Below are 24,414 nucleotides of genomic sequence, written 5' to 3'. Positions count from 1 at the left end.
GTTTTTAAAAATGTGTCCTTCTTCCCAGAGGAAAAATCCAAACATAACTTAGATCCAGAGCAAAGCTTTCAACTTAAAAAAAAAAATCAAAAACAAAAAATACCCAACAAATTAAAAAACCTCAAAGAAGCATGAGTAGCAAAATTGCTCATATGAAAGAAGTTAGAAATAAGGAGGCTGCCTTGGGGAAATGTGAAAATGGGACTTGCACCTCCACAGCAGGAAGTTCAAACAATGTAGGGTATAAAACATTAACTAGATATTTGAAACTATGATTTTCAAAATGTTTTGACCCACTCAACTCCCCAGATAATACGCAGGCAAGGGCAGGATCGGAAAGCTCCATGTTCCTGGGACTTAAAAAAAAAAAAAAAAAAGAGGGGGATTTTTGGATGCTTACATAATACTAGAGTGAGGCCAGGGTTGCCTGCCCTCTGACAAACACTGTGCCAAACTGGAAGAGGTGAACGCTTTCTCTGATCATGCAGAAAGCAAGCCATGTTGGAAGGCTTCTGAATGTTTAAGCTTCACAAAGTGACACGACAGCTTGCCAAATGGACTTTTCCCTTTTGTCCCACAATGGTGGCTGAGCTCAAAGCTGAAGTCCGAAGGCACTAAGTACCCCACACTCTAAATTCAAAGAAAGGCCAACATGAGCTCAGCTGCCCCCAAAGGCATGCTGGGAAATGCTAGAACTAGCCCTGCTGTAGCCATTCTTTTTCCCCACCTGCCCCGTGACATTAGAAAGGAAACAAGAAGAAAGGATGCTGGTTCCTTGGAGAGGGCAGGATTCTTGAAGGGTAGGGTGGGTAGGCTCTCTCCAGGGTAGGGTGGGTAGGCTCTCTCCTCTGAAAACAAGGGAGAGAGTATATAACAATGTGGATAGATAGCTGACATTCACTGAGCACCTCTTTTGTATGAAATGCTACTGTAATCATGTTACATGTGTTAACTCTGAATCTTTACGACAAAGAACCATTCTTATCATTCCCATTTTACAGATGAGGAAAATGAAGGATATAAAGATTAGGTAACTTGCCCAAAGGCTACAGCTACCAAGATGGGCAGCTGGACTTTCAAACCAGGCTTCAGAGGCAACACCTTAATCACTACACATGCCTCAAGTGACTGTCTTGTAAAGATTGAAGGCCTTGCAGGAGGGGATCTGGCTAAACCAGTGGTCTTGTTGGCTGAACAGATGTGATGCCACGGGCTGTGGTAATTATCACCAATTAATGTGAATTTGGTATCTTTTAATTTAAGTACATGATTTAATAGCAGCCAAAAACTTCAAAATAAGATACATTTAATTATATGTTGTATAAAATCGCATGATTTGTGCATTATCTGCACAAATTGCTAGTTTATAAGCAATTATGTGTTTTTGACCATGAGATGAATTAGAATTCAGAAAACAAATTAGTAATAAAATAGTAACTTGTAAATAAGAAGAAATTTATATTTCTACAGATGGTGTACACGAATATTTAATTTTTTTAAGTATATTTGTTTATTTTAAGATAGAGAGATAACACACACAAGCAGGGGAGGGGCAGGGAAAGAGGAGGAGAGAGAAAATACCAAGCAGGCTCCATACTGTCAGTGTGGAGCCTGATGTGGGGCTTGAACTCACGAACTGTGAGGTTATGACCTGAGTCAAAATCAAAAGTCAGACAGTTAACTGACTGAGCCACCCAGGAACCCCAATGAACATTTGATATTTTTAATTTAAGGAGACCAAAAATATAAACTTTGGTAGCAAGTTCTTATATATTTTATACAATATTATATATTATGTTAAATATATACTTTTTGGAATTTATGGTTATTATATATTTATCAAGGGTTTGCCTTTGGCAGGCTCTTTAGTACTATTTGTCTATATGCTACAAAATAAAGTACAATTAAACTATATATTTCATACTGTATTCATCATATATGAAGAATATTACATAGTTCTACTAACTTCTGGGGGGTTTTTTTGAGGTGGGGGAGGGGGGTAGAAAGACAGCACGAGAGACAATCTTAAGCAGGCTCCTACCAACGCTGAACCCAATGCAGGGCTCGATCCCACGACTGTGAGATCATGACCTGAGCCAAAATCAAGAGTCAGATATTCAACTGACTGAGCCACCCAGGTGCCCCCCTGGATTTTTTTTTTTTTAGCTGTTATATCCCAAACCAGAAAATGTCTATCATCTATTTTATTTTATGTGCTATAATGTTACAAGACAGACAGACACACACACACACACACACACACACACACACACACACACACACACACCCTACAATGGTTTGTATAGACCCTGACCATATGACTCTTCCATCCAATTCCTGTTTATTCAGTCAGGCCTCCTCTGATCTTGGTATTTTCATTTTCTAGTAACTGATTTCTGCCTTACTCCTTGGTGACTTCTTGTCTCCCACTTCTTGTCATTTCTTGACACAGGGATTGGAGTTTCAGCTCCTAAGCCTGAGTCTTCCCACGACTGAGTTTTCTCATACACAGTCCTAGTAACAAACATCCAATCACCTGCCTCCTGCCATTATTGAACACTTGAATCTGTGTTCACAACCTGTTCAGAGTTCCTGGGTTTGGGGCTTAGTTTGGAATTTGGAATAATGGTGCTTCTCTTGCATCCATCAGTTCCTTGTCCTTGTGACCAGCTGTGTACCTACTTTTGGAATCACATAAGGTGCCAGTAGCGTTGGTTTCTTCTGAACCCTCTGTCCTTGGCTTACAGATGGCTGCCTTCTTGCTGTAGTCTCGTATCATCTTTCCTCTGTGCATCAGTGCCGCCGTCATCTCTTCTTATAAGGACACCAGTCAGACTGAATTAGGGCCCATTCTAATGGCCTCATTCTAACTTAATCTCTTCTTTTAAGGCCCTATCTCCAAATACAATCATATTATAGACATTGGGGGTTAGAGCTTCAACATATGAAGCTCATATGGGGGGTGCACACAACTCAGTCCATAAGACAAAGTCATCAGTCAAATGGCTTTTTGGCCATTCTGGTTACTCCCTTCTCTGAATCAACCTTGTTATCAACAATGATTGGCCTGATTAATCCAGTGAGATCCAACCCTGACATCTGTTTCTTACATTTTCCACAGTCTCAGGATAGGTAGCTGAAACCTGCTGAGTGGATAAATGACCACATTACAATTAGGCCTCAACATTCGTCGAATGAAAAGGGTATTCAATTGCTACAATGCCTTACCTCCTATCTGAAAAGAAGTAAAGCCTTCTATACTAGGTGGCCCCAGGAAATCTCGGTCCTCCTCAGCCTGTGGGAAGAAATGTGGGGAGAAGCCTGACCTGATTCTGGTCTTGAACAATCTCATCCACACCCATCAGCAAAAGCACAAATCCTTTGCAGTCTTGTAGGGATTCTCATTTAATTGGTCTGGAGTGGAACCTGGACACTATTTGTAGACAGTTTCCCATGGGTCAATTGCCTTCCTGCATATTTTGCAAGCAGAGTATATGTTCTGGACTATTTTTTTCAGGGATCTTTGTATAGTAAACAGCCTTATAAGATAGAGACAGTGTCTCCCTCTAGAGCAGATGGCAGGTTAGTTTCTTCCCACTTTCATAGAAATAACTCTCTTGCAAAGGAGAAAAGACTGGGCAGATTTGCTTGTAACCCATTATAAAAGATTGAGATTTACTAAACTCAGGGTTCCTCACCTGGACACAGCCCACTGCCTGCACATTCTCCACATTGCTTCCTTAGTATTTGCAATCAAGGGATATTGGTACAAACATGAAGTTCTTGTCTCGGACCCAGGAGTCTCTTATCTTCTGCCAACACCTGTGAAACCGAGGCAGGCTAACTCTTTAGGTTGCAAATGGAGTAAAACCTCAGACCCTCCACAGTTCTTCATAGGCGTCAGCATTTTAACAGTCACCAGGTGATTCTATCTGTAGACCTGGCTGAGAATCACCGTCTTCAAGAAATGTCAACTGATTATACTTCTTGTTCAATTGCTCTCCTGAGCCTTCTTTCACTGATGTCTTCTGAGGTTCTAGTTCCTGTTCTTTGCCCTGAGATTGCTTCAGACAGTCTCTTTGTTTCCCAAGCCTATTTTTATCCGAGCTGTCTTTGGTTCCTTTTTGTTCCATGCCGCCGAGCCATGAGCCATCATCACCCTACATCCATTCCCTCTACCACAGGCCTCTGTCTGATCCGGAAAGGGGGAAAAGCAGTTGGATTCCAAGAATCAAGGGTAAGGGATCAAGTGACTGGACAACAGAGTGTCAGGAGCCCTGGGCAAATGTCTGACCAGAAAGAGATTAGGTTCTTGGTAAAGAAAGAAAAAGGGAACATTTCATTGAAGCATAGTTTCTAAAATTCTCATAATTCTTATATGCTTCACTGATGAGTATATTTAGAAACACAAAATAAAGATGTCTTTATTCTGTCAGCCTGGAATCTCTTTAGCCTCTGTAGTTTTTCAATTACAGTCAGATATATTTTCCAACTTATATTTGCTTATTTAGCTATTCCTATCTTTCTGTACTACCTTGCTTTCATTCATAAATGTGAGGCTCTGTTATTTTCCAGGTACTCTAATGGGCAACAGGGAAGAAAGAATGATGAGACATCATTCCTAATGAAGTGCCTGCTCAATTGATCAGGATAGACTCATGAACAAAGAAATTATAATACATCATCCCAGTAGCTAGAGCAGACATATAAACAAAGTGCTGTAAATGGCATCCTCCTTACTGACAACTATGGTTTGTTTACTTTAAAAGATGCCTGGAGGAAGGCAAATGAATAGTTCTCTATAAAGAATAACGATATGTGCAGTGAATGTGTTGACAGTTTAAGATCATTAAGTTTCTGGGTGGAAACAATGACCTAATCGAAAGGAAAATTATCAAACCGTAAAATATGCACATAAAAACAACCCTTGTATTTCCCTAAATAATTGTGATCCCTTTTTCTTTCTCTGCCCTTTTATTCTATTACCTCATTTACTACCCTAAGGCACATAAGGGACTCAGAAGGGAAAACTGTATAAATGTAACGAGAAATGCTACACAAAAACAAAACTGTAAAATTTTTCAGATATGTCATTTGCACACCATATGTAAACAATCTCTTGTCTTTGATCTCTCTTTAAACTACAGAAATTCTAAGATATTTAGCATTGACATTAAATATCCCCTCAGAGATAAGAGAGAGAAAAGGATAAAATTAAATTTATACCGGGGTGCCTGGGTGGCTCAGTCGGTTAAGCGTCGACTTCAGCTCAGGTCACGATCTCACAGTGTGTGAGTTCGAGCCCCGTGTCGGGCTCTGTGCTGACAGCTCAGAGCCTAAAGCCTGCTTCAGATTCTGTGTCTCCCTCTCTCTCTGCCCCTTCCCCGCTCATGCTCTGTCTCAAATATAAATAAAAACATTTTAAAAAAATTTAAAAAATTATTTAAATTTATACCAAATTCACATTTGGTATAATGTTCATGCTGCTTGTTATTAGAATAGGAAAAGCTCTTTAGCAAAACCTGAAGTGACCAAATAATGAGCACCACCATTGCACAGGGGTGTGGGTCATAAGTTACTGACACACTTAAGAAAAATAGGTTCTGACCTGCATATTGCCTTTTGCCTCCAAGGTCAATGACAATATTCTCCTCTCCTTTATCGAGGAACTGGATTTCGTTCTCATGCAAAAGCCGGGTGATCTTGACCTGTTGCTGTTTGACCCGGGTCTCGAGCAGGTGCACCTGGGCTCTGAGTCGTGCTTGCTCCCGGAGACAGTTCTCTAGAGCCTGCAAAGGAATGTGAATCTCATTCTCACTGGGAAATAAATGCCTAACAAGTTGGACAAATTAGTGATTCAACTTTGTCCCCAGCTCCCATTTCAGAATATTATTCTACCCAGAACATGGTATGAAACTGATGCTATTTGATACTATTTGTTATATGAAGAATATGTAATTATGACTATAGTACAGTGCTTGAGCTAGAAATTATATATTAATATGAATTAATCTGAATGACTACACAAAGAGCTTTAGACTCATCTTATTTTATCCTCATAATGATTCCAGGAGGGAGGAATTGGCTCCATCCTGGTGAGGAAACTTGCCCAGGAATTTCCAGCAGGTAGGAGGGATCAGGATTCAAATCCAGTTCGAGATCCCTGCTCTCAGTTTCTACATGACAAGAAAGCAAAAATGCTTTCTTGACAGCATCGTTGTGCATTGCTAGTGTGTCAGTCTCTAAAATAAACAGGGCTTTTGAATGACCTTTTGGTATTAATGTTTTAAAAATTTAATTGAATACTTATAATCTGATGACACGTGGTCACCTTTATAAGAGGATACTAATTTAGACCCTCATATCCCTGAGTGTGTCACCCATTTACCTGTGACTGGAAATTCTACTGAAGACACTTTAACTTTTGCTTTTTTGTTTTTCTTTCAATTATTTCAGACAGGGATGGGAGGAGCCTGAGTTTTCCAGTTAAGTCATTTATCTTCTTAGAGATAGGCAAAACCTATCTAAGGGCAAAAACCTCAAGAATATTGCCTGTGCATGAATTAATCAGCTCCTTTCTAAACTGGCATCTGAGAACGCTCCAAAGAGAAAGCAAATGTTGTGGGTGGCGGGGGGTGGTGGTGGTGGGGATTAATTGGGAAGGTGAGCTGCATAGGTGGGTCTCCTGGAAGAGGTACTGAGGCCAAGAAGCTGCAATAAAGGCTCTTGGATACTCAAGGCTGGAAGAGTTACTAGAGGTATAGTGGGGAGAAAAGGACAAAAAACAATTTTTTTCCCATTTTCCACTCTTACCTTGACATCTCCATTTGCAACTTATGTCATGATCTCCTGCGAAGAGTGTAAATGTTTACTTTTGAGAAATTATGAATTTTCATGTGTAATTACCTTACACTACTACCTTTATACACGTTATTGCCTAAGACAGCCATCAGATGTATTTCCCAATTTACAATTGCCTCTCGGTTCCTGACTTTATGTACTGCCTTATGCCCTTCCGTAATTAGGAGGACCCACCATGTTCCAGGCACTCTGCTAGCTGGTCAGAATAGCACAGCTGGACACTCTATTTGGGACAAAGAGGTACATTCCCTTCCTATGAAGGCCTATACTGGAAACACAGAGATTCAACCTCAAAACTGGAAGTCACACAGCAAGAGTATGGAGAATTGTTGGTACAGGTCTTCTCCCAGTTTCAAGTCTAAGTCACTGAATGTCTCCTAGCTATTGCTCTAGGACCATTTCTTATTTGCTTGTGGTACTCTCTCCTCAACACTCCTTGATTTAGCCACTCTGAAAGAATTATTTACTTAGCTCCCTGACTCCCACCAGTCTAAAAACTAAACAGCAAGAACACTGGATGGTATCTGGAATCCTGTGCTGCTTTCCGATAGGTGGAAATTGGCTGTGATATTGTTAAGTACAGTGCAGCATGCAATTTAAAAGTACAAGGCAAGTATCTTCGATCTTCATGAGCCTACATACATGGTCTTAGTGAGTTTATTTAACATTTACGAGTTTTCTCTCTCCCAGAATGTCGAGTAAATGAATGTTTCCTCCCTTTTACTTATGAGTGGAGGAAGGCATGAGTTCATTGTAATTACTGTCAGATAGTTTAGTTTATACTAACAGTGTTCAGTATTGGAAGGCTCAACTTTGGGAAAGCCACGGGTCAAATTTAATTACTATGGATAGTTTTAAACTTCTAACATTAACTACCCAAGTAACCCCAGTAACTCCAAAAGATTTTACTTGTTTATGGCAAATACTGGTTTTGACTTTAAGAAAAAATTTGAAAGCACTTGGTAAGTGCCTATTACGTGGCAGGTGCTTCCACAAACCCTTTTAATTTTCCCCCCCTTAGTTATTTTTTTTCAGTGACAAATTACTATAGGTTTTCTGCAAAATAAGAGAAAATCCAGGTCAGAGCAGGCATTCTAGAAACATCAGTAAATGAGCTTACCCAGCAATTCCTGCCCATTACCAGAGCAGTGGTGACAAGCAGAAAACTGAACATCTTTGCCATTTTCTCCATCGAAACGACTGCAAGAACAAAAGAAATTTCATTAACTTATTTACTGTGAGTTTTTCATGAGACCAGAGTTGCATTCAGACCAGAGGCAATCCAGGATGCTGGTGCCACGCCGTCTCTAATCTAAGAGTCTTCAAGGAAATTCTCCTGGACTTCCCCATGCCTCCCTCACACAGAATGATGCTCTCTGTGACCTCAAATAGGATCGAACCTGTTCAACTTCAGGAACAGAGAAGGGGCGCCTGGATGGCTCCAATGGTTAAGCGTCTGACTTTGGCTCAGGTCATGATCTCACGGTTCATGGGTTTGAGCCCTGCATGGGGCTCTGTGCGGACAGCTCAGAGCCTGGAGCCTGCTTCAGATTCTGTGTTTCCCCCTCTCTCTGCCCGTCCCCGACGCGTGCTCTATCTCTCAAAAATAAATAAATATTAGAAGAAAAAAAGAAAGAAATAGAGAAGGGACTCTGACTCTCTTTGAGGGTCCTAATGTTAATGAGCCTCTTGTGCAGAAAAGGCATAGGCTCTGTAAACATGAGGGCCTGGGTCCATATTTTGGCTGAGTCACTTCCTCATTGTGGAACCCCAGGCAACCTACTAAAATGCTCCTGATTTGTAAAATGGAAATCATAATTTCTACCAGACAAGACTGGGGCAACTTTGACATAATATTTTTAGATACCCTGGCATAGGATACGTGCCTAATGAACAGTCACTTATTTTGTATATGGAAGACTGCTTGTATGTATTCAGAGAAGAAAGGGAAAAAATACAACTTAAAGAGGTGATATACATTGTTTTAGTTGATGTCTTAATGTACAGGCAAGCTATCAAGATAATAGACTTTCAGCTCTGTTTCAAGTTGTAGAGGAAAACTCACTTTACCACTTCTTGAGATTATTTTTATACATTTTTTAATGCTTATTTATATTTGAGAGATAGAGACAGAGTGTGAATGGGGGAGGGGCAGAGAGAGAGAGAGAGAGAGAGAGAGAGAGAGAGGGAGTCACAGAATCCGAAGCAGGCTCCAGGCTCTGAGCTGTCAGTGCAGAGTCGATGTGGGGCTCAATCTCACATACTGTGAGATCATCACCAGAGCCAAAAGCAAGAGTCGGACGGACACTTAGCCACCTGAGCCACTCAGGGTCCCCTAGAGTGTGAATTTTTAGACAGCATGAAATTTGTGCATTACAGAGAGTAATAGTCCGCTAGACTGAATTGTATAATTTTACTTCTGGCTGACATTTGCTCTAGTATGAATGTAGAAATGCGCTGTGTATTTTATAAGCATCTTCTTCAATTCTCATATAACTCCATACGGCAAGTACCATTATCTCCGTCATACAAATGAATGGCTCAGAGAGGTTAAGTCACTTCCCTAAGATCACACAGCCACTTTATGGAATATGCAGCAACTGAGCTGAGGGCTTTCCACCTTGACAGCCCAAGCCCTTAACCTGAACTCCACACAGCCTTCCTCGTTATCCACGTATGCCTGCGATACACAGGGAAGCAGGCTGCATGGACTAACGGGAGTCCCTCCCCCTTTGCCTTCTCCAGTTAACATCAGACTCTCTCCTGAACATGGCTGTGATTTATTTGTTCCTGAGTCACGTACTTCTCCAAAGGAACGTTAGGTTAATCTGGAGGAGAGGGGGCAGCTGGCCTGAAGCAGAGGCAATCCAAGGGAATGGTAGTGTTTGCAAATGTTTATTCATTATCAGCTGTCTCTCTGCTCCATTCTGTGCTGCATTCTGTGAAAGAATAAACACAGCAGCCTCAGTGAGGCAACGTTTCACTCAAGAAATGAAAATACCTATTAAAAGGGAAATTAAGGACAATATAAATTAAGCATACGTGAAACTGTATGTAATTCAATAAAAAAAAAAAAACTCTGAACTTTCCCAGACTACCCCTCAAGACAAAATTAATTACTTCCCTCTCTGTGACCCCCCCCTACTATATTTACAGACCAAAATAGCACTTATCCACTCAGTAAACACTGTTTGCATGCCTGCTGTGTTCCAGGCACTGTGCCAAGTGATAGGATTATCATTTGGTCAGTTTTTCACATGTCTAGTTAGAAAAACTGCTTAGAATAAGATTTTTGAAGGCAAAAGCCCCACCTTGCTAATGGTTGTATACCCAGCATCTATCTTATTACTGAGATCACTGTAAATTTGTAGTTGTCTCTGACAAAAATTTTCCCCAGGAAGGAAAAATCTTGGAGATGAAAATGTGCTTTCCTTGCTGTAAAACTAGTCTGTTTGCAGTGACAATACTTCCTCCTTCCTCCTCTATATTTATCCTGGTCAAGGGGAAAACAATGGGCTGAGTGTATTTTTGAAAGTAAATGTTAGGAAGAAGTTAGAGATTTTTGAGGCGCCTGCGTGGCTCAGTCATTTGAGCGTCCAACTCTTGGTTTCGGCTTAGTTGTGATCCCAGGGTCATGGAATGGAGCCCCCATGTTGGGCTCCATGCTCGGCATGGAACCCGCTTAGATCCTCTCTTTCTCTCTGTCTGCCGCTCTCCCCCACTTGTGCTCTTTCTCTCTAAAATAAAAGAAAATAAATTTAAAAAAAAAGGAGAGAGTTTTGGTTGGATTGAACACATGAATTTATATTTCCTTTCCCGCAAAACCCCGCTAGGAAAGGAGTAAAGAAAAATGGCAAAGACATGAATTGACAAGGTCGAAGAGAAAGGGGGCAGAGAAAACACCTGGCGTGCAATGTCATCATGTTTTAGGTTGTACAAAGCATAAGGGGGAGCTGGCAGCGCTGCTAAAACTGAGGAACAAGCAGCAGCAGTGGGGACCGTCACAAATAGCAAGCTAAGCAGCCCTGCCGCGCCCCACCCCGGTGCAGGGCTGAAGGCACCAGCCAGCTTGGAAGGCAGGGTGGAGGTGATGGCCTGGCATTCACATCCTCACCTAAACCCTGAACAGTGCATGAATACTGCTTCTCCCACCCCGCCAGACAACAGGACTTACTTTTTGTTGTTGTTGTTTTACTCTAAATCCAAGTGAGTTAACATATAGTGCAATAATGATTTCCTGAATAGAATTTAGTGATTCATCACCTACATATAATACCCAGTGCTTAACACAAGTACCCTCCTTAATGCCTCTCACCCATTTAGCCCTTTCCCCCACTCAACACCCCACCAGCAACCCTTGGTTTGTTCTCTGTATTTTAAGAGTCTCTTATGGTTTGTCGCCCTGTTTTTATATTTTTGCTTCCCTTCCTCTATGTTCATCTGTTGTGTTTCGTATATTCCACATATGAGTGAAATCATATAATATTTACCTTTCTCTGACTGACTTATTTCACCTAGCGTGATGACAATCTAATTCCATCCAAGTTGCAAATAGCAAGATTTCATTCTTTTTCATCGTGGAGTAATACCCCATTGTATACATATACCATATCTCCTTTATCCATTCATCCATCGATGGATATTTGGGCTCTTTCCATACTTTGGTATTGTTGTTCGTGCTGCTATAAATATTGGGGGTGCATGTGCCCCTTTGAAACAGCACACTTGTATCCTTTGGATGAATACTAGTAGTGCAATTGCTGGGTCATAGGCTACTCCTATTTTTAATTTTTTGAGGAACCTCCATACTGTTTTCCAGAACGGCTGCACCAATTTGCATTCCCACCAGCAATGCAAAAGGTTCCTCTTTCTCTGCATCCTCACCAACATCTGTTGTTGCCTGAATTGTTAATGTTAGCCATTCTGACAGGTGTGAGGTGGTACCTCATGGTGGTTTTGATTTGTATTTCCCTGATGATGAGTGATGTGGAGCATCTTTTCATCTGTCAGCCATCTGGATGTCTTCTTTGGAAAAGTGTCTATTCATGTCTTCTGCCCATTTCTTCACTGGATTACTTGGTTTTGGGGTGTTGAGTTTGAGAAGTTCTTTATAGATTTTGGATACCAACCCCTTTTCTGTTATGTCATTTGAAAATATCTTCTCCCATTCCGTTGGTTGCCTTTTAGTTTTGCTGATTGTTTCCTTTGCAGTGCAGAAGATTTTTATTTTGATGCGGTCCCAGTAGTTCATGTTTGCTTTTCTTTCCCTTGCCTTAGAAGTCATGTCTAGTAAAAAGTTGCTGTGGCCGAGGTCAAAGAGGTTGTTGCTTGCTTTCTCCTCTATGATTTTGATGGCTTCCTGCCTTATGTTTAGGTCTTTCATCCATTTTGAGTTGATTTTTGTGTATGGTGTAAGGAAATGGTCCAGGTTCATTATTCTGCATGGCACTGTCCAGTTTTCCCAACACCATCTGCTGAAGAGACTGTCTTTATTCCATTGGATATTCTTTCCTGCTTTGTCAAAGATAAGTTGGCCATATGTTTGTGGATCAATTTCTGGGTTGTGGGTTCTGTTCCTTTGATCTCTGTGGCTGTTCTTGTGCCAGTACCATACTGAGCAAGACTCACTGTTCACTGAAGTTGAACCAGAGAGGCTCCAGGTAACATGACCACAGGCACAGTGGAGGTCAGGGGAGAGTAGTTTGTTCCACAGGTTGAGGCACCTCTCCATACACCACCAGGATCCATCTGTCCTGGCAGCCAGGCAGCCCTCTCTCTACTCCTCCCACTACTTTCCAGGCCAGAGACCATGAGATTTCTCTCCAGAGGAATGAACAGGCTCACAGAAAAGATCATCAGAGGCTAATGTAGGGCGATTCTCCAACAAAAGAGCCTTGTCCTCGGCTCATCATTCTCCAAAGAAGCCCACGGGTTGTCAAGCCTCATTCATGTACCCAGGAAAGGTACAGACACAATATTTTGCTTATTTCTTTTAAAGTAGTTCTCTCTGAAGGGAGGCGTATATTAAGTTTCTTTCTATATCTGTATTTACTTAACAGTCTAAAGAGAAGCACTTGAATACCAAATGTTCCATATGATAACACTGGGCAGAAATCCATACAATGGCAATTAATTTACCCTGAAGATGTATAACTTGCCTGTTTTAACTTAACCCTATCATCTAACATTGTAAACAAAGTAAACATTACAATGTTTACAATGAAGAAAGAAGTGCAGTGCTGAGTAAATTACAAGGCTAAATGGACAAAGAAGTCAGACAAAACCCAAGAACATCTGTGATATCACTACAGAAAAGCTCTAATAAGCATTTGTAGATGCATTTTTTTCAGTAGGTCATACTTTTATACATTAATTGAATATAATTTATAGCAATATTGTTGAGAAAAATTGATACATTACTCTGTTTGCCTAGTAACCATTTAATATTCAAGCATGTATTGGGTGCCTGCTTTATGCCAGGGGCTATGTACTCTAAGCTCTTATATTTAGCTTATATTAAATATATTGAATTACATCTAAAATATTAGCTTATATTAAAATACACAGAAAATTAAGTTTAATAATGACACTTAAAATTGTTCCCACTGTAAAGAAACACCCTCCGTCTGTTTCAGAAGTGAGAAGAGACTTGCCAAGAAAGAGAAGTATGAGCAAATTGAGACGATGAATAGGTTTGCTATCAATTAATATTTTCTAATTGATTAAAATCATCTTGGAATTACACTTTAAAAATTTTCTAGGTAACTTTTACAATTGCCATGAAAAACACGATCATTTTTTTTTTTTTAAGAAGTCAACACCAACTACACTAAAACGCCTTAGTTACAATATAGTAGTGTCCTCAACTATGCATGCAGATACTGAGATATTTACATCGTAAGGAAAATTTTGGGTAGAAATGAATACCCTAACCAAGGGCAGGTGATGTTGTAAACAAACACATTTTCATTCCCATCGAGGGGTAGTTTCATGTTTCTTTTGTCTAGGAGTTCCTGGGAGAATCTGTCATTACCATTGGTCCATCTGTCAAGAGTCTGTTTGTTAAAAAAAAAAAAGTCTGTAGAAGAACAAATTCTTACTGCAATTATAACAATTAAAATTCTTTTCTTACTGTTTATTTATTTTTGAGAATGAGAGAGAGAGAGACAGAGTGCAAGCTGAGGAGGGGCAGGGAGAGAGGGAGACACAGAATCCGAAGCAGGCTCTAGGCTCTGAGCTGTTAGCACGGAGCCCAACGCAGGGCTCAAACTCACGGACCAGACCATGAAATCATGACCTGAGCCGAAGTTGGACACTTAGTGGACGGAGTCATCCAGCTGCCCCATAATAATTTGCTTTAGATGTATCGTATATGTTTAGGTATGAAGATATTTCCAACTTTTGTTTTTAATTTAATTTTTTATTTTTTTAAATTTATATCCAAATTAGTTAGCATATAGTGCATCCATGATTTCAGGAGTAGATTCCTTAGTGCCCCTTACCCATTTAGCCCATCACCCCTCCCACAACCCCTCCAGTAACCCTCAGTTTGTTCTCCATATTTAGGAGTCTCTTCTGTTTTGTCCCCCTCCCTGTTTTATATTATTTTTGTTTCCCTTCCTTTATGTTCATGTGTTTTGTCTCTTAAAGTCCTCATATGAGTGAAGTCATATGATGTTTGTCTTTCTCTGACTGACTAATTTCACTTAGCATAATACCCTCCAGCTCCATCCACGTAGTTGCAAATGGCAAGATTTAATTCTTTTTGATTGCCGAGTAATACTCATATATATATATATATATATATATATATATATATATATATATATATATATATATATGAGATATACATCTTCTTTATCCATTCATCCATCGAAGGACATTTGGGCTCTTTCCATACTTTGGCTATTGTTGATAGTACTGCTATAAACATGGGGGTGCATGTGTCCCTTCGAAACGGCACACCTGTATCCCATGGATAAATGCCTAGTAGTGCAATTGCTAGGTCGTAGGGTAGTTCTATTTTTAGTTTTTTGAGAAACCTCCATACTGTTTTCCAGAGTGGCTGCACCAGCTTGCATTCCCATCCATCTTTCATATTAGGCATAGTAATCAAACACTGTTACAGTAAGATTTATTTTCTTAAAGATTTCCATGTCCATGGTATACTTTTGTTCATTTAAACATAATTATATGCAACTAAGTCCTAATAAAATATAACAATATCTAAAATATGTTTCTTGTTTTCCTCCATCAGAATGAAAGAAAAAAAAAATGGGAGAAAACAAAGAGAAAGAATCTAATTACTTTCAATGACTCCTCTCCATAAATCATATTGGAAAACAGTATAGGTTGTCAATGTGTCTACTGTTGTCTGTAGTAAATTTCAATAATTATTTATAGTATTTCACTGGAAACAAGACTGATCTTTCCTAAGAAAAGCTGAGATGGTGAGTGGTGTTCTCTAAAGATCATCAGGAAGGAAAAGCTCTCTATAAAAGACTTGAGCTTGTCTTTGTTTATAAAATATATGTAGTATTTCCCTACTTTAATCAGAAACACTTCAAGGCCATTGTTTTCTGCTACATTGCCCAACTTCTACCTATCTTTTTGCAAAATAGAAAAGGCAATTATATTTAGACTTCAATACTATTATTTATTCTCTCAGTTAACATATTGTTTAGCACTATGTAAAACTGTGATAAAACTGTGATTTTAAAATTCTAGTATTAAGAAAAAAATTAAAAGTTCACACTGTAAAAAACAGATATAATTGAAAGTAGGCATATGGACAGTTATTTGTACAACAATGTTTATAACAGCATTATTCACAACAGCCAAAAGATGGTGTGAACAATCCAAATGTCCATCCACAGATGAATGGGTAATCAGAATGAGATAATATACACAGTATTAACCTTGAGCACCTTATGACAAGTGAAATAAGCCGCACACAAAAGGACAAATGTTGTATGGTTCCCTCGTGGGAAGTACCTAGAATGGTCAGATTCATAGAGATGTGTTATGTGTATTAATTTGAAATATATGAAATTGCCATTGTTGTAGGTCAAAAATATTCAAATGCATACCATTTTTGTTATAGTTCAACCTAATGTATTAAGAAAGGAACAGCTAGACACTAAGGAAATTGAAATTATATATTCAGATATAATGAAATATTATACATATGTTTATAGACTGTCCCCTCCCCCTCCCAACTGCTATCTACAATGTAAGTGCCATGAAATGGAGAACTTGATCTTGTTTGTTTCTGCTATATCCCAGTGCTGGGTAGATAGGTACTGAATTAGTTTCGTAGGGCTGCTGGGGCAAATTATCATATAGCCGGTGGCTTAAAGCAACAGAAGTTTATTCTGTCACATTTCTGGAGGGTACAGGTGTGAAATTAAAGTGTCAATATGGCCATGCTTCCTCTGAAAGTCTTGAGGAAAGAGTGCTTCCTTGCCTCTTCTAGCTTCTGGTGGTTGCCAGAAATCCTTGGCATTCCTTGACTTGTAGTAGCAACACTCACCTCTGCTTCCACTTTCACATGGCTGTCTTCCCTCTGTGTGTCCCTGTATCTAAATTTCCCTCTCCACATAAGGACACCATCCCATTGGATTAGGGCTCATCCTAATCCAATATGACCTTGTCCTAACTTTTTTCATCTACAAAGACCCTATTACCTTCACAGGTAATGGGAGTTAGGACTGAACGTATCCCTTGGTGGGACACAATTCAACTCGGTTCAGGTATTCAACAAAATATTTGTTGAATCAATAGAAGGAAAGTTATGAGCTGAAGTTAGAATTTTAGAACTTCCCAGCGTCTGTTATTGTAATCTTACAGTTTCTTATTAGACACCGAATTCTTTTTGTTTGTTGAATTTGTTAGCCGTCCCTATCAGATTCCCTCTGCTGTCTCCTGTCTTTTAGTGGTGATTAGGAAAGTTTCATAATGTTCTTTGGCTTTTGTAAAGTTTGTTTGATTTGCAAATATGACATTGGGGTGTGTGCTAGCTTATATTGTTTTAAAAAGAGATATTTGAATTTATAAAATCCCAAGAAAAAATAAGTAACTGAAAACTTAAAGCTTGATGTATTTAAAATTTGACTATCTTAATAAGCTAAAGCTACTATCATACCTATCTCATAAAAAGTTATTAGTTTGACTCATATTTTTCAATTGGTAATAAATATCAGGCAGAATTACAACAGCTATGCTGCTATTTTCTTTAAAACCTCATTTGTACCTTTACGGTTATTTATCACTTAATTTTTAAACTTGTCATAAAGTTCAAGTTTTAAAAAGTAAACAAGTACCCTTCCACATGATGGAAATTTCTGTAATCATTTGCAGAGTCATAAATATGTAAAGGTTTTTTTTTTTTTTTTTTGAGAAAGAGAGAGAGAGAGAGAGAGAAAGAGAGGGCACACACACGTGCAAGCAGGGGAGAGGCCAAGAGAGAGAGAGAGAAAATCCCAAGCAGGCTCCACGCCCAGTGCAGAGCCCAATGCAGGGCTCGATCCCACGAACTGGGATCATGACCTGAACCAAAATCAAGAGTCAAATGCTGAACTGACTGGTGCCCCAAACATATTTTTTAAAGTCGTTATATTAATTTGATCATATTTAGAATAATTCAATATGCCAAGTCATCTAAAATTCCTCAGTACCCTCGCTGTAATAGTAAACATATTCCACATTGTTGAAGAAATGCTTAGGTATTAGGTATTTCAAATGCTTTGGAGGTCTGGTCTCTATAATTCATAGAGTAAACCATTATTATTTTACAAATCTGGCTTAAGATAAAGTTGTATCAGATTATTTAATTCCTCACTGTACATTTGTATTTCTTTTATGTGTTTGCTTTGGGCTATTTCAAAACTTTCAAGTTTTATAAAACTAAAATAGTTATCAAATGGCTCTTCTTTGACATACTGTGTTATTTGATATAAATTATTCTAAATCTCTAAAGCCCAATTTCTTCCCCACTAAAATTTTTTTTAAGTTAGTTGACAGTGGATTAAATTTAAAGGCAAAAATGTTAAGTTTGGAACTGAAAAGTTATACAGCTGGTACATAACTTTTATAAACAAAATTATGAAACAAAAGTGCATATTAATGTATTTTTTTTAAATGAAAGGATACAAGATAAAAGAAATAAAAAGAAGAAAGAGCTATTGAAGGAAGCATGGTTAGTAAGTTAGCATTCATAAATGGACTGCACCCTTAATGGAAGACAGTTACTTAAAAATTCAGCCATAAACACAGACTTAGAGACTCCTTTAGGCTATTTTTTTTTTCCTTTTTCTGAAAATGGAACATAACAATATCTTTGTTATTTATCTTCAGAATTACTCTCAGTAAAAACCTTAGAAAGCTAAATAAGTTAGATTCCCAAAAGGTAGAAATAAAAGCATTTCTGAAGATTTTACTTCTGAAATGGAAATTGTAACATAACCTATTTTCTTTTCCATCTTGCATATTAAAAACTGCAAATTCTATTATTTACATCAAAGTCCCATCCAATTCATTCAAAATGTGCTGGGAATGGAAAGGAGATATAATCCTAAATTTATTTTCCAAGTTGCAAAGGTAGGCTTCTCTCTAGTTAACCTGGCCTAAGAGCCCACGGTTGTTTCTTGAGTTATGCTTAATATCATACCTATGAAGTCAATTAGCATTATTACAATTATGTCAAAAATACAGAGATGTTAAATACCTTGCCTGAAGTCAAAAATGAGTCAGAGACACAGCTCAGGCTAGATCCAGCCACTCTGCCTCCCAGGATCCTCTAACTGCATTCAGATTTTGTAATTGCTTCTCTGTTATTTGATTAGAAATAGGGACAATGTTGATTCTGGCTTTACTCTGGGAACAAATATATGAGGAAATCAGTTTAACTGGAAGGAAAGCTAAAAAAGTAGATTCAATGACAAATTGCAGTATTCTGATCTTTTCCTTTTTTTCTCCTATTAGTAAGAATTTTTATGAAAGAGCTAATAATAGATCGTTAGGAAAATACATCTCTGGTTTTTTTTTTTCTTCCAGCTCTTATTTTTGTGCTCATGCACAGAATTTTTGTACTTGAACTTTGAAAATGCTCAGCTGTAGATGAAGGAAAACCAAAGTTCAGTTGAAGCTTTGCTTTATAGTACTAATGATAAAAAAGTTTTACCTATAAAGGTATGGATTAAAATGTCATTTCAACTACAATATGGAGAGAAGCCCAATTTCTCTTAGTTATAAAAAATGTGGCAAGCTAATAATTGCCAAGATGAAATAGTCAGTTTTGTTAATCTTTAAGAAAAGCAAAATTCTTGGGGTGCCTGGGTGGCTCAGTCAGTTAAGTGTCTGACTTCAGCTCAGGTCATGATCTCAAAGTTTGTGGGTTTGAGCCCCACATTGGGCTCTGTGCTGACAGCTCAGAGCCTGAAGCCTGCTTTGGATTCTGTCTCCCTCTCTCTGCCCCTCCTCCACTAGTACTGTGTGTGTCTCTCTCTCTCTCAAAAATAAATAAACATTAAAAAAAATTTCCTTAATTAGAAAAAAGAAAATTCCCTGAGGTGAAAAATTGTGAAATTTATCTGGAAACATCAGTTAAATTCTGAACAAGTTGTTCCTGTTGTTTTAAACTCTAGAGGAGTTTTGAACGTGTAGCAGGCAACTTGTGAGCTCCCCTGGTTGAGTAATGGTTTCAGACTGGAAATCCAGGTTCATCATTTCTTTCTTCATTCTGATGTAACTCAAGCTGTTGTTTGCTATTTGTTCTGTGATCCCTATTTATTAACTCAGATTCCAGTAAAATGCGGAAGTTGTGTTTTCTTTCTGTTCTTGGTTGTTTGCTACTGTCAAGTTTTACCAATGTTTAACCTGTCCTTTGAACATTTTCCTGTCATTCACTCAGAAATTTTAAGCTTATCTAGAAAAAGCTAATCCTGATGACTCACTGGAAAGAAAACCAGTTAGGTTGAAGTTGAGGGGGAAGCAGGATACATGATCCCCAAATATGCCACTTTGGCATGGGGCTTATTTCGAGCTGAAGACAGTCAAGCCCAGCAGACTCTAGAAGAGCTGTTTGCCTTCCCTTTTACTGCTTAAAAGAATTTAAATAGAGAATCTGTACCAGGAAGGAGTTACTACCAAAGATAACCTTTTATCAGAAAGACATTGGCAAACATCTGTTTACCAAACATTTGCTCTACTCATCTTCCTGTGACTTTTTCTTCTTCCCTTGTAAAGCCCCAAACCTCTACCAGAGTCTCCTTAGCTCATCCTGGCATATGAGTTTCAACTGTCTGACTGCCTTTTGAGTCTCTGTCTTTGGGACTTTCATAAGCACAAAATTTGTTCCTGTCCTATTAATCTGTCTTATGTTAATTTAATTATCAGACTAGTCAAAGAACATGGAGGGGAAGAAGGGAAAAGTTTTCCCTCCTGATGAAGTGATGTATGCCCACAGAAGTGGAAGTTATACATTCATAATTGTAGAGAATTCAAGTTGCTGACATTAAATGTTAAAAGCAAAAGTATGGGGATTATTTGGCTGATTTGATAATTACCTCAATGGTAAAAGAAGTATTTTGAAATGCAAACCTATTTTTTCCTTCTTGTATTCCTTTTGCCTTCTCTCCAGCCAGGCATTTAATTAACCTTGTGCTCCCTTCTTCAGAAGCAGGAATAACCATGACAATGAGTCTCACTTATGTGCCAGACATGGTAAATATATCATAACTCATTCAGCCACAACAGTCCTATGAGCAGACATTGTTACTATCTCCATTTGACAAATGAAGAAACCGAGGCACAAAGGCTTAAGTAATTTGCCCAAGGTAACATAGGTAGCACAAGGTAGAGCCAGGATTCAAAGTCAGTCGCGCTGAGAATCTGTGCTCTTCACCATTAAAGACGGATACTGCTGTCTTCTGAAGACTTAGCCAGATTCATTGCCTCGGGAAAAACCTGGAAAAAGCTAATTAGATACTAAGGACAGAATCTGGGGATAATGTTGTGTGAAAGCATGCCAGACACTGAGTTTGCTAGGGGCAACATTATTCCTTTCATACACAGATGCATTGCTAGAACATGCAGGAAGAAATGTCAATAGGAAAGGTCAAATCGGTGACCTTGCACAACTGTACCAAAGCTATAAAATGAGAATGAGACCTGAGATCGTTGGCTGATAGAAGTGTGAGAAAATGATTTAAGAGGAGTGGGTTACATTCAGCATTGGAGGAGACAGACCAGAAACAGAAGTACTGGGATGCACACTTTAAGGCACAATCCTTAATGCAGCTTCACTGAAAGATAGTGAGGTTATTAAGGCTTACATCGTAAATGAGCTTATCTAGAAGTTGGATTTTATGCATTTACCCTAAGTGTGATTAGCTTCTTGGCAACTAACTTATGCTCAGCAGTTTCTCAAGAGATATATAAAACAGAAAAGCTAATACATTAATTTAGAAAAAGAGACTTGCTTAGTAAGATCATGTATTCAGTTATTTGCACGGAAAATTCCTCATGGGTGGGCAGAATCACTCTGGAGAGCAAGTCAAAAGCATTTTGGATACACAAAGAACATGAATAAAGGGCATTGGATAGGCTTTTTTGTTTTTCAAAGTAAAGTAATTAGATAGACTTTTCTTCTGTGGCCTGAGAATATTTCCACTGGACAACAGGTATAGTTGTACCAAGATCAGGTCGCTCTGGCTCCTGGACAGAATTGGATGAGCACCGACAAGTTCTCTCCTCCTTTCAGAAGATCTTATTCAGAGAACTCTCAATTCATACATCAGTTATAGCATGATTGTCACCCAACCCCTCTGGACCCTGGATTGTGTCTGCTGGATTGGACACGTGCCCATTATCTGATATCTGACCCAGTCCCAGTGGGAAGGTTTAATTCCAGCTCTCCCCATCTCCAGGCAGCTCAAGCCTCTAGCAGCAAACATGTCTGTTCTCAGCCCCATTATGAACTAGACTCAGACAACTGATCTTACATTCCTTAGCATATGCAACCAGCCTATATTTCTGATGGTTATATTTTCCAACCTTAACTCCCAATTCAGGGACATGCACCCTTTATGAGACTTTTAAAATCCTGAGTACAATGATCACATTTTGAACTCAAAATGTGCCTTTTACTGAAATATTTAGAAATGGAGCATATTGTATCAAGCAAAGAGGTCATCAAGAACTATCTTCATTCAGGCAACTAACAGAGCCTTCTCAGGGGGAGGTAATGAAACTCTTTCCTAAAATGTTGGTTTGGATATTATCTTAGGCAGAGTTCTCAAAGAAGGCAAAACTTGTTCTCACATAGCATAGGTCTGAGAAATTTCTATACAAAAGCATATTATTATGTTTTAATTATTTTTAAATGTTTTCTTTATTTTTGAGATAGAGTGCGAGCAGGGGAGGGGCAGAGAGAGAGGGTGACACAGAATCCGAAGCAGGCTCCAGGCTCTGAGCTGATGGCTCAGATAGCTGAGAGGGGCTCAAAACCATGAACCGTGAGATCATGACCTGAGCCGAAGGTGGAAACTTAACCGACCAAACCACCCAGGTGCCTCCAAAAGCATTTTAAAATTAGTAAAACTAAACCAATATTATAGAGAATCACCTTATTTCTATTGTCTACATAACTAGTTAAAACTTAAATTAATAGATGCTAAGTAAATAGCTCCTGAATTAATTAATCCATGCCATGACATATGAATGATATAGTCTGTGAGTGAAAACAATTTACTGAAAATTGCAAGAACTGCATTGATATTCAGGCTCTGTCGTGGCTCTCTGAACCTCAACTTTCTCATCTGTAAAATAAAGCTATTAGATCAGCTAGTCCCCCAAATCCACTCCCACTTTGAAATTCTTCTCTTTCAATCATTTGTTATTATCTACAAGGATCCTCTCTAGAGCATAATGAGGATTAAAGTTTTATATCAAAGTTAAGAGAGTTCACAGATAACTAGGCAACATGGATAAATGTATGTAATGAATGAGTCAACTAGGTTGTGTAAATGTATGCAATGGATGAGTCAACTTGGATATAGAGTCCTATGAAATGAGGAACCCCTTCATAGCTCCTCTGCTGCTCTAGGCAGGCAAGGACAAAGCTGTTGTAATTATCTCATTGGAAAACCCATATTATTATTTTATTTAGTAAAACTCTTTGCTTTAGATGTTTTAAATTGACACATAACATTATATAAGGGAAAACCCATATTATTATGTAAAAAAAAAAAAATTGTTGCTCTGTTCCTGGCCAATGGCTAATGTTCTGGGACCATGGTGGTGTCTTGAAATGCTGCTGTTGCCACCAGGGAGATTTCAAAATGGATGCAGTGGTTGTGGGGAAAAACTACTTTCGCTTTCCCTAATCTAACCTAGACTCGGACATAAGCCCCTTTCTGAAACCCCAACACAAGCTTTTCATAGGCTGTGATGTTTGCAAAACCGTTCTGAAGCTTGGGGATAATGGAAGGAAATTACAAGGCAGAGAAGGAAAATGTAAACAGGTATATTAACTATGAGTATTCTCTTCTCCAGAGATACCCCATGAGTCTTCTCTCATTTTATCCATGGACCCAAACTGCTGCCATGTTGATGGGGCTATATACCTTCCCATGTGCAGAAGTATCCTTGACTATGTCCTACCCCTAACTCTTCTCTTGCTTCATAGGAAGGGGAAAAATTATATCTTCCCAGCCAATCAAGTCATAAGCATTAGTGATACAGCTATAATCACAGTGAAGAAAACCATTTGTAGGATTATGTAGAGAAATTTTGCTTTTTACATCAACAGTTTCCCTTTCAGAATATAATATGGGCTATACTTTGTATAATAAAAGCTCATTAAAGTGTCACCCACCAAGAAAAAGAAAAGTTTTCTCCCAAAGATATATATGGACCTGCCCCTAGCTAACAAAACATTGTTACCAAAACCTTATTAAATATGGTGGATTGACCACACACTTTTATCTGTGTTCTTTCCCCAAACCCTTTCAAAAATGACAGCAAAAAGATAAAAAGGCATAAACCTACAATGGCAATGTAAACAGAAATGATACAACTTATCGGAAGAGGTTTTAAAGGAACCACAAAATTCAAGGGTAACTGTAAAAAACTGAAAATGGGTCAGGGGAGGGATTGGTGAAATAATATAAAAGGTGTATTTGGACCCAGTAGCCCTTACCCATCCCATGTATCTCTTTATTTACTTACCATCTGCCACTTGCCCATCTTTTATGCCTATAAAAATCTGATTTGGAAAGTTTCCTTTGGGGATATCAGGAACATTGAAAGGCAGGAGCCATAAATAGAGATATTAAATGAAAACGTGCATAGAACGAGTGTGCCCAACCACCTTTTCCAAACCATATTGCTGTCAGACCACCTTATATTTCTTGGAAGGAGACAAGAATTCTTCTTGAGAGAAATGGAATTGCCCCATAGAAAAAAATTTAATAATACTAAAATATAGTAGTTCCTTCTAAAGATATGCTAGCTCACCACTAGATTATATATTAAAGCTCAATCGTCCACAAA

At 38.7% G+C, this 24,414-nt stretch overlaps 1 protein-coding gene across 3 annotated transcripts in view; it reads right to left on the bottom strand.

Annotated features, from left to right (window-relative positions):
* FGL1 (fibrinogen like 1) overlaps positions 1-24,414 on the bottom strand; it is a 54,225-nt gene that overhangs the window by 10,479 nt on the left and 19,332 nt on the right. Inside the window, exons 1-3 of one of the 3 annotated variants that reach the window (XM_007098974.3) lie at positions 18,587-18,736; positions 7,982-8,061; positions 5,609-5,789 (exon numbers count right to left, since the gene is read on the bottom strand). In XM_007098974.3, coding sequence (XP_007099036.1) covers positions 5,609-5,789; positions 7,982-8,053 — 253 coding nt within the window. In that variant the 5' untranslated portion in view covers positions 8,054-8,061; positions 18,587-18,736. Of the gene's footprint in view, positions 1-5,608; positions 5,790-7,981; positions 8,062-9,664; positions 9,708-18,586; positions 18,737-24,414 lie in introns of those variants that run through there. The other 2 variants (XM_007098975.3, XM_007098973.3) reach the window with 2 other exon arrangements.

The sequence above is a fragment of the Panthera tigris genome, chromosome B1 (assembly GCF_018350195.1).
Source record: "Panthera tigris isolate Pti1 chromosome B1, P.tigris_Pti1_mat1.1, whole genome shotgun sequence".
Classification (NCBI taxonomy): Eukaryota; Metazoa; Chordata; class Mammalia; order Carnivora; family Felidae; genus Panthera; species Panthera tigris.
The sequence above is the reverse complement of the archived record's forward strand: the minus strand, read 5'-3'. Positions and strand labels throughout refer to the sequence as shown.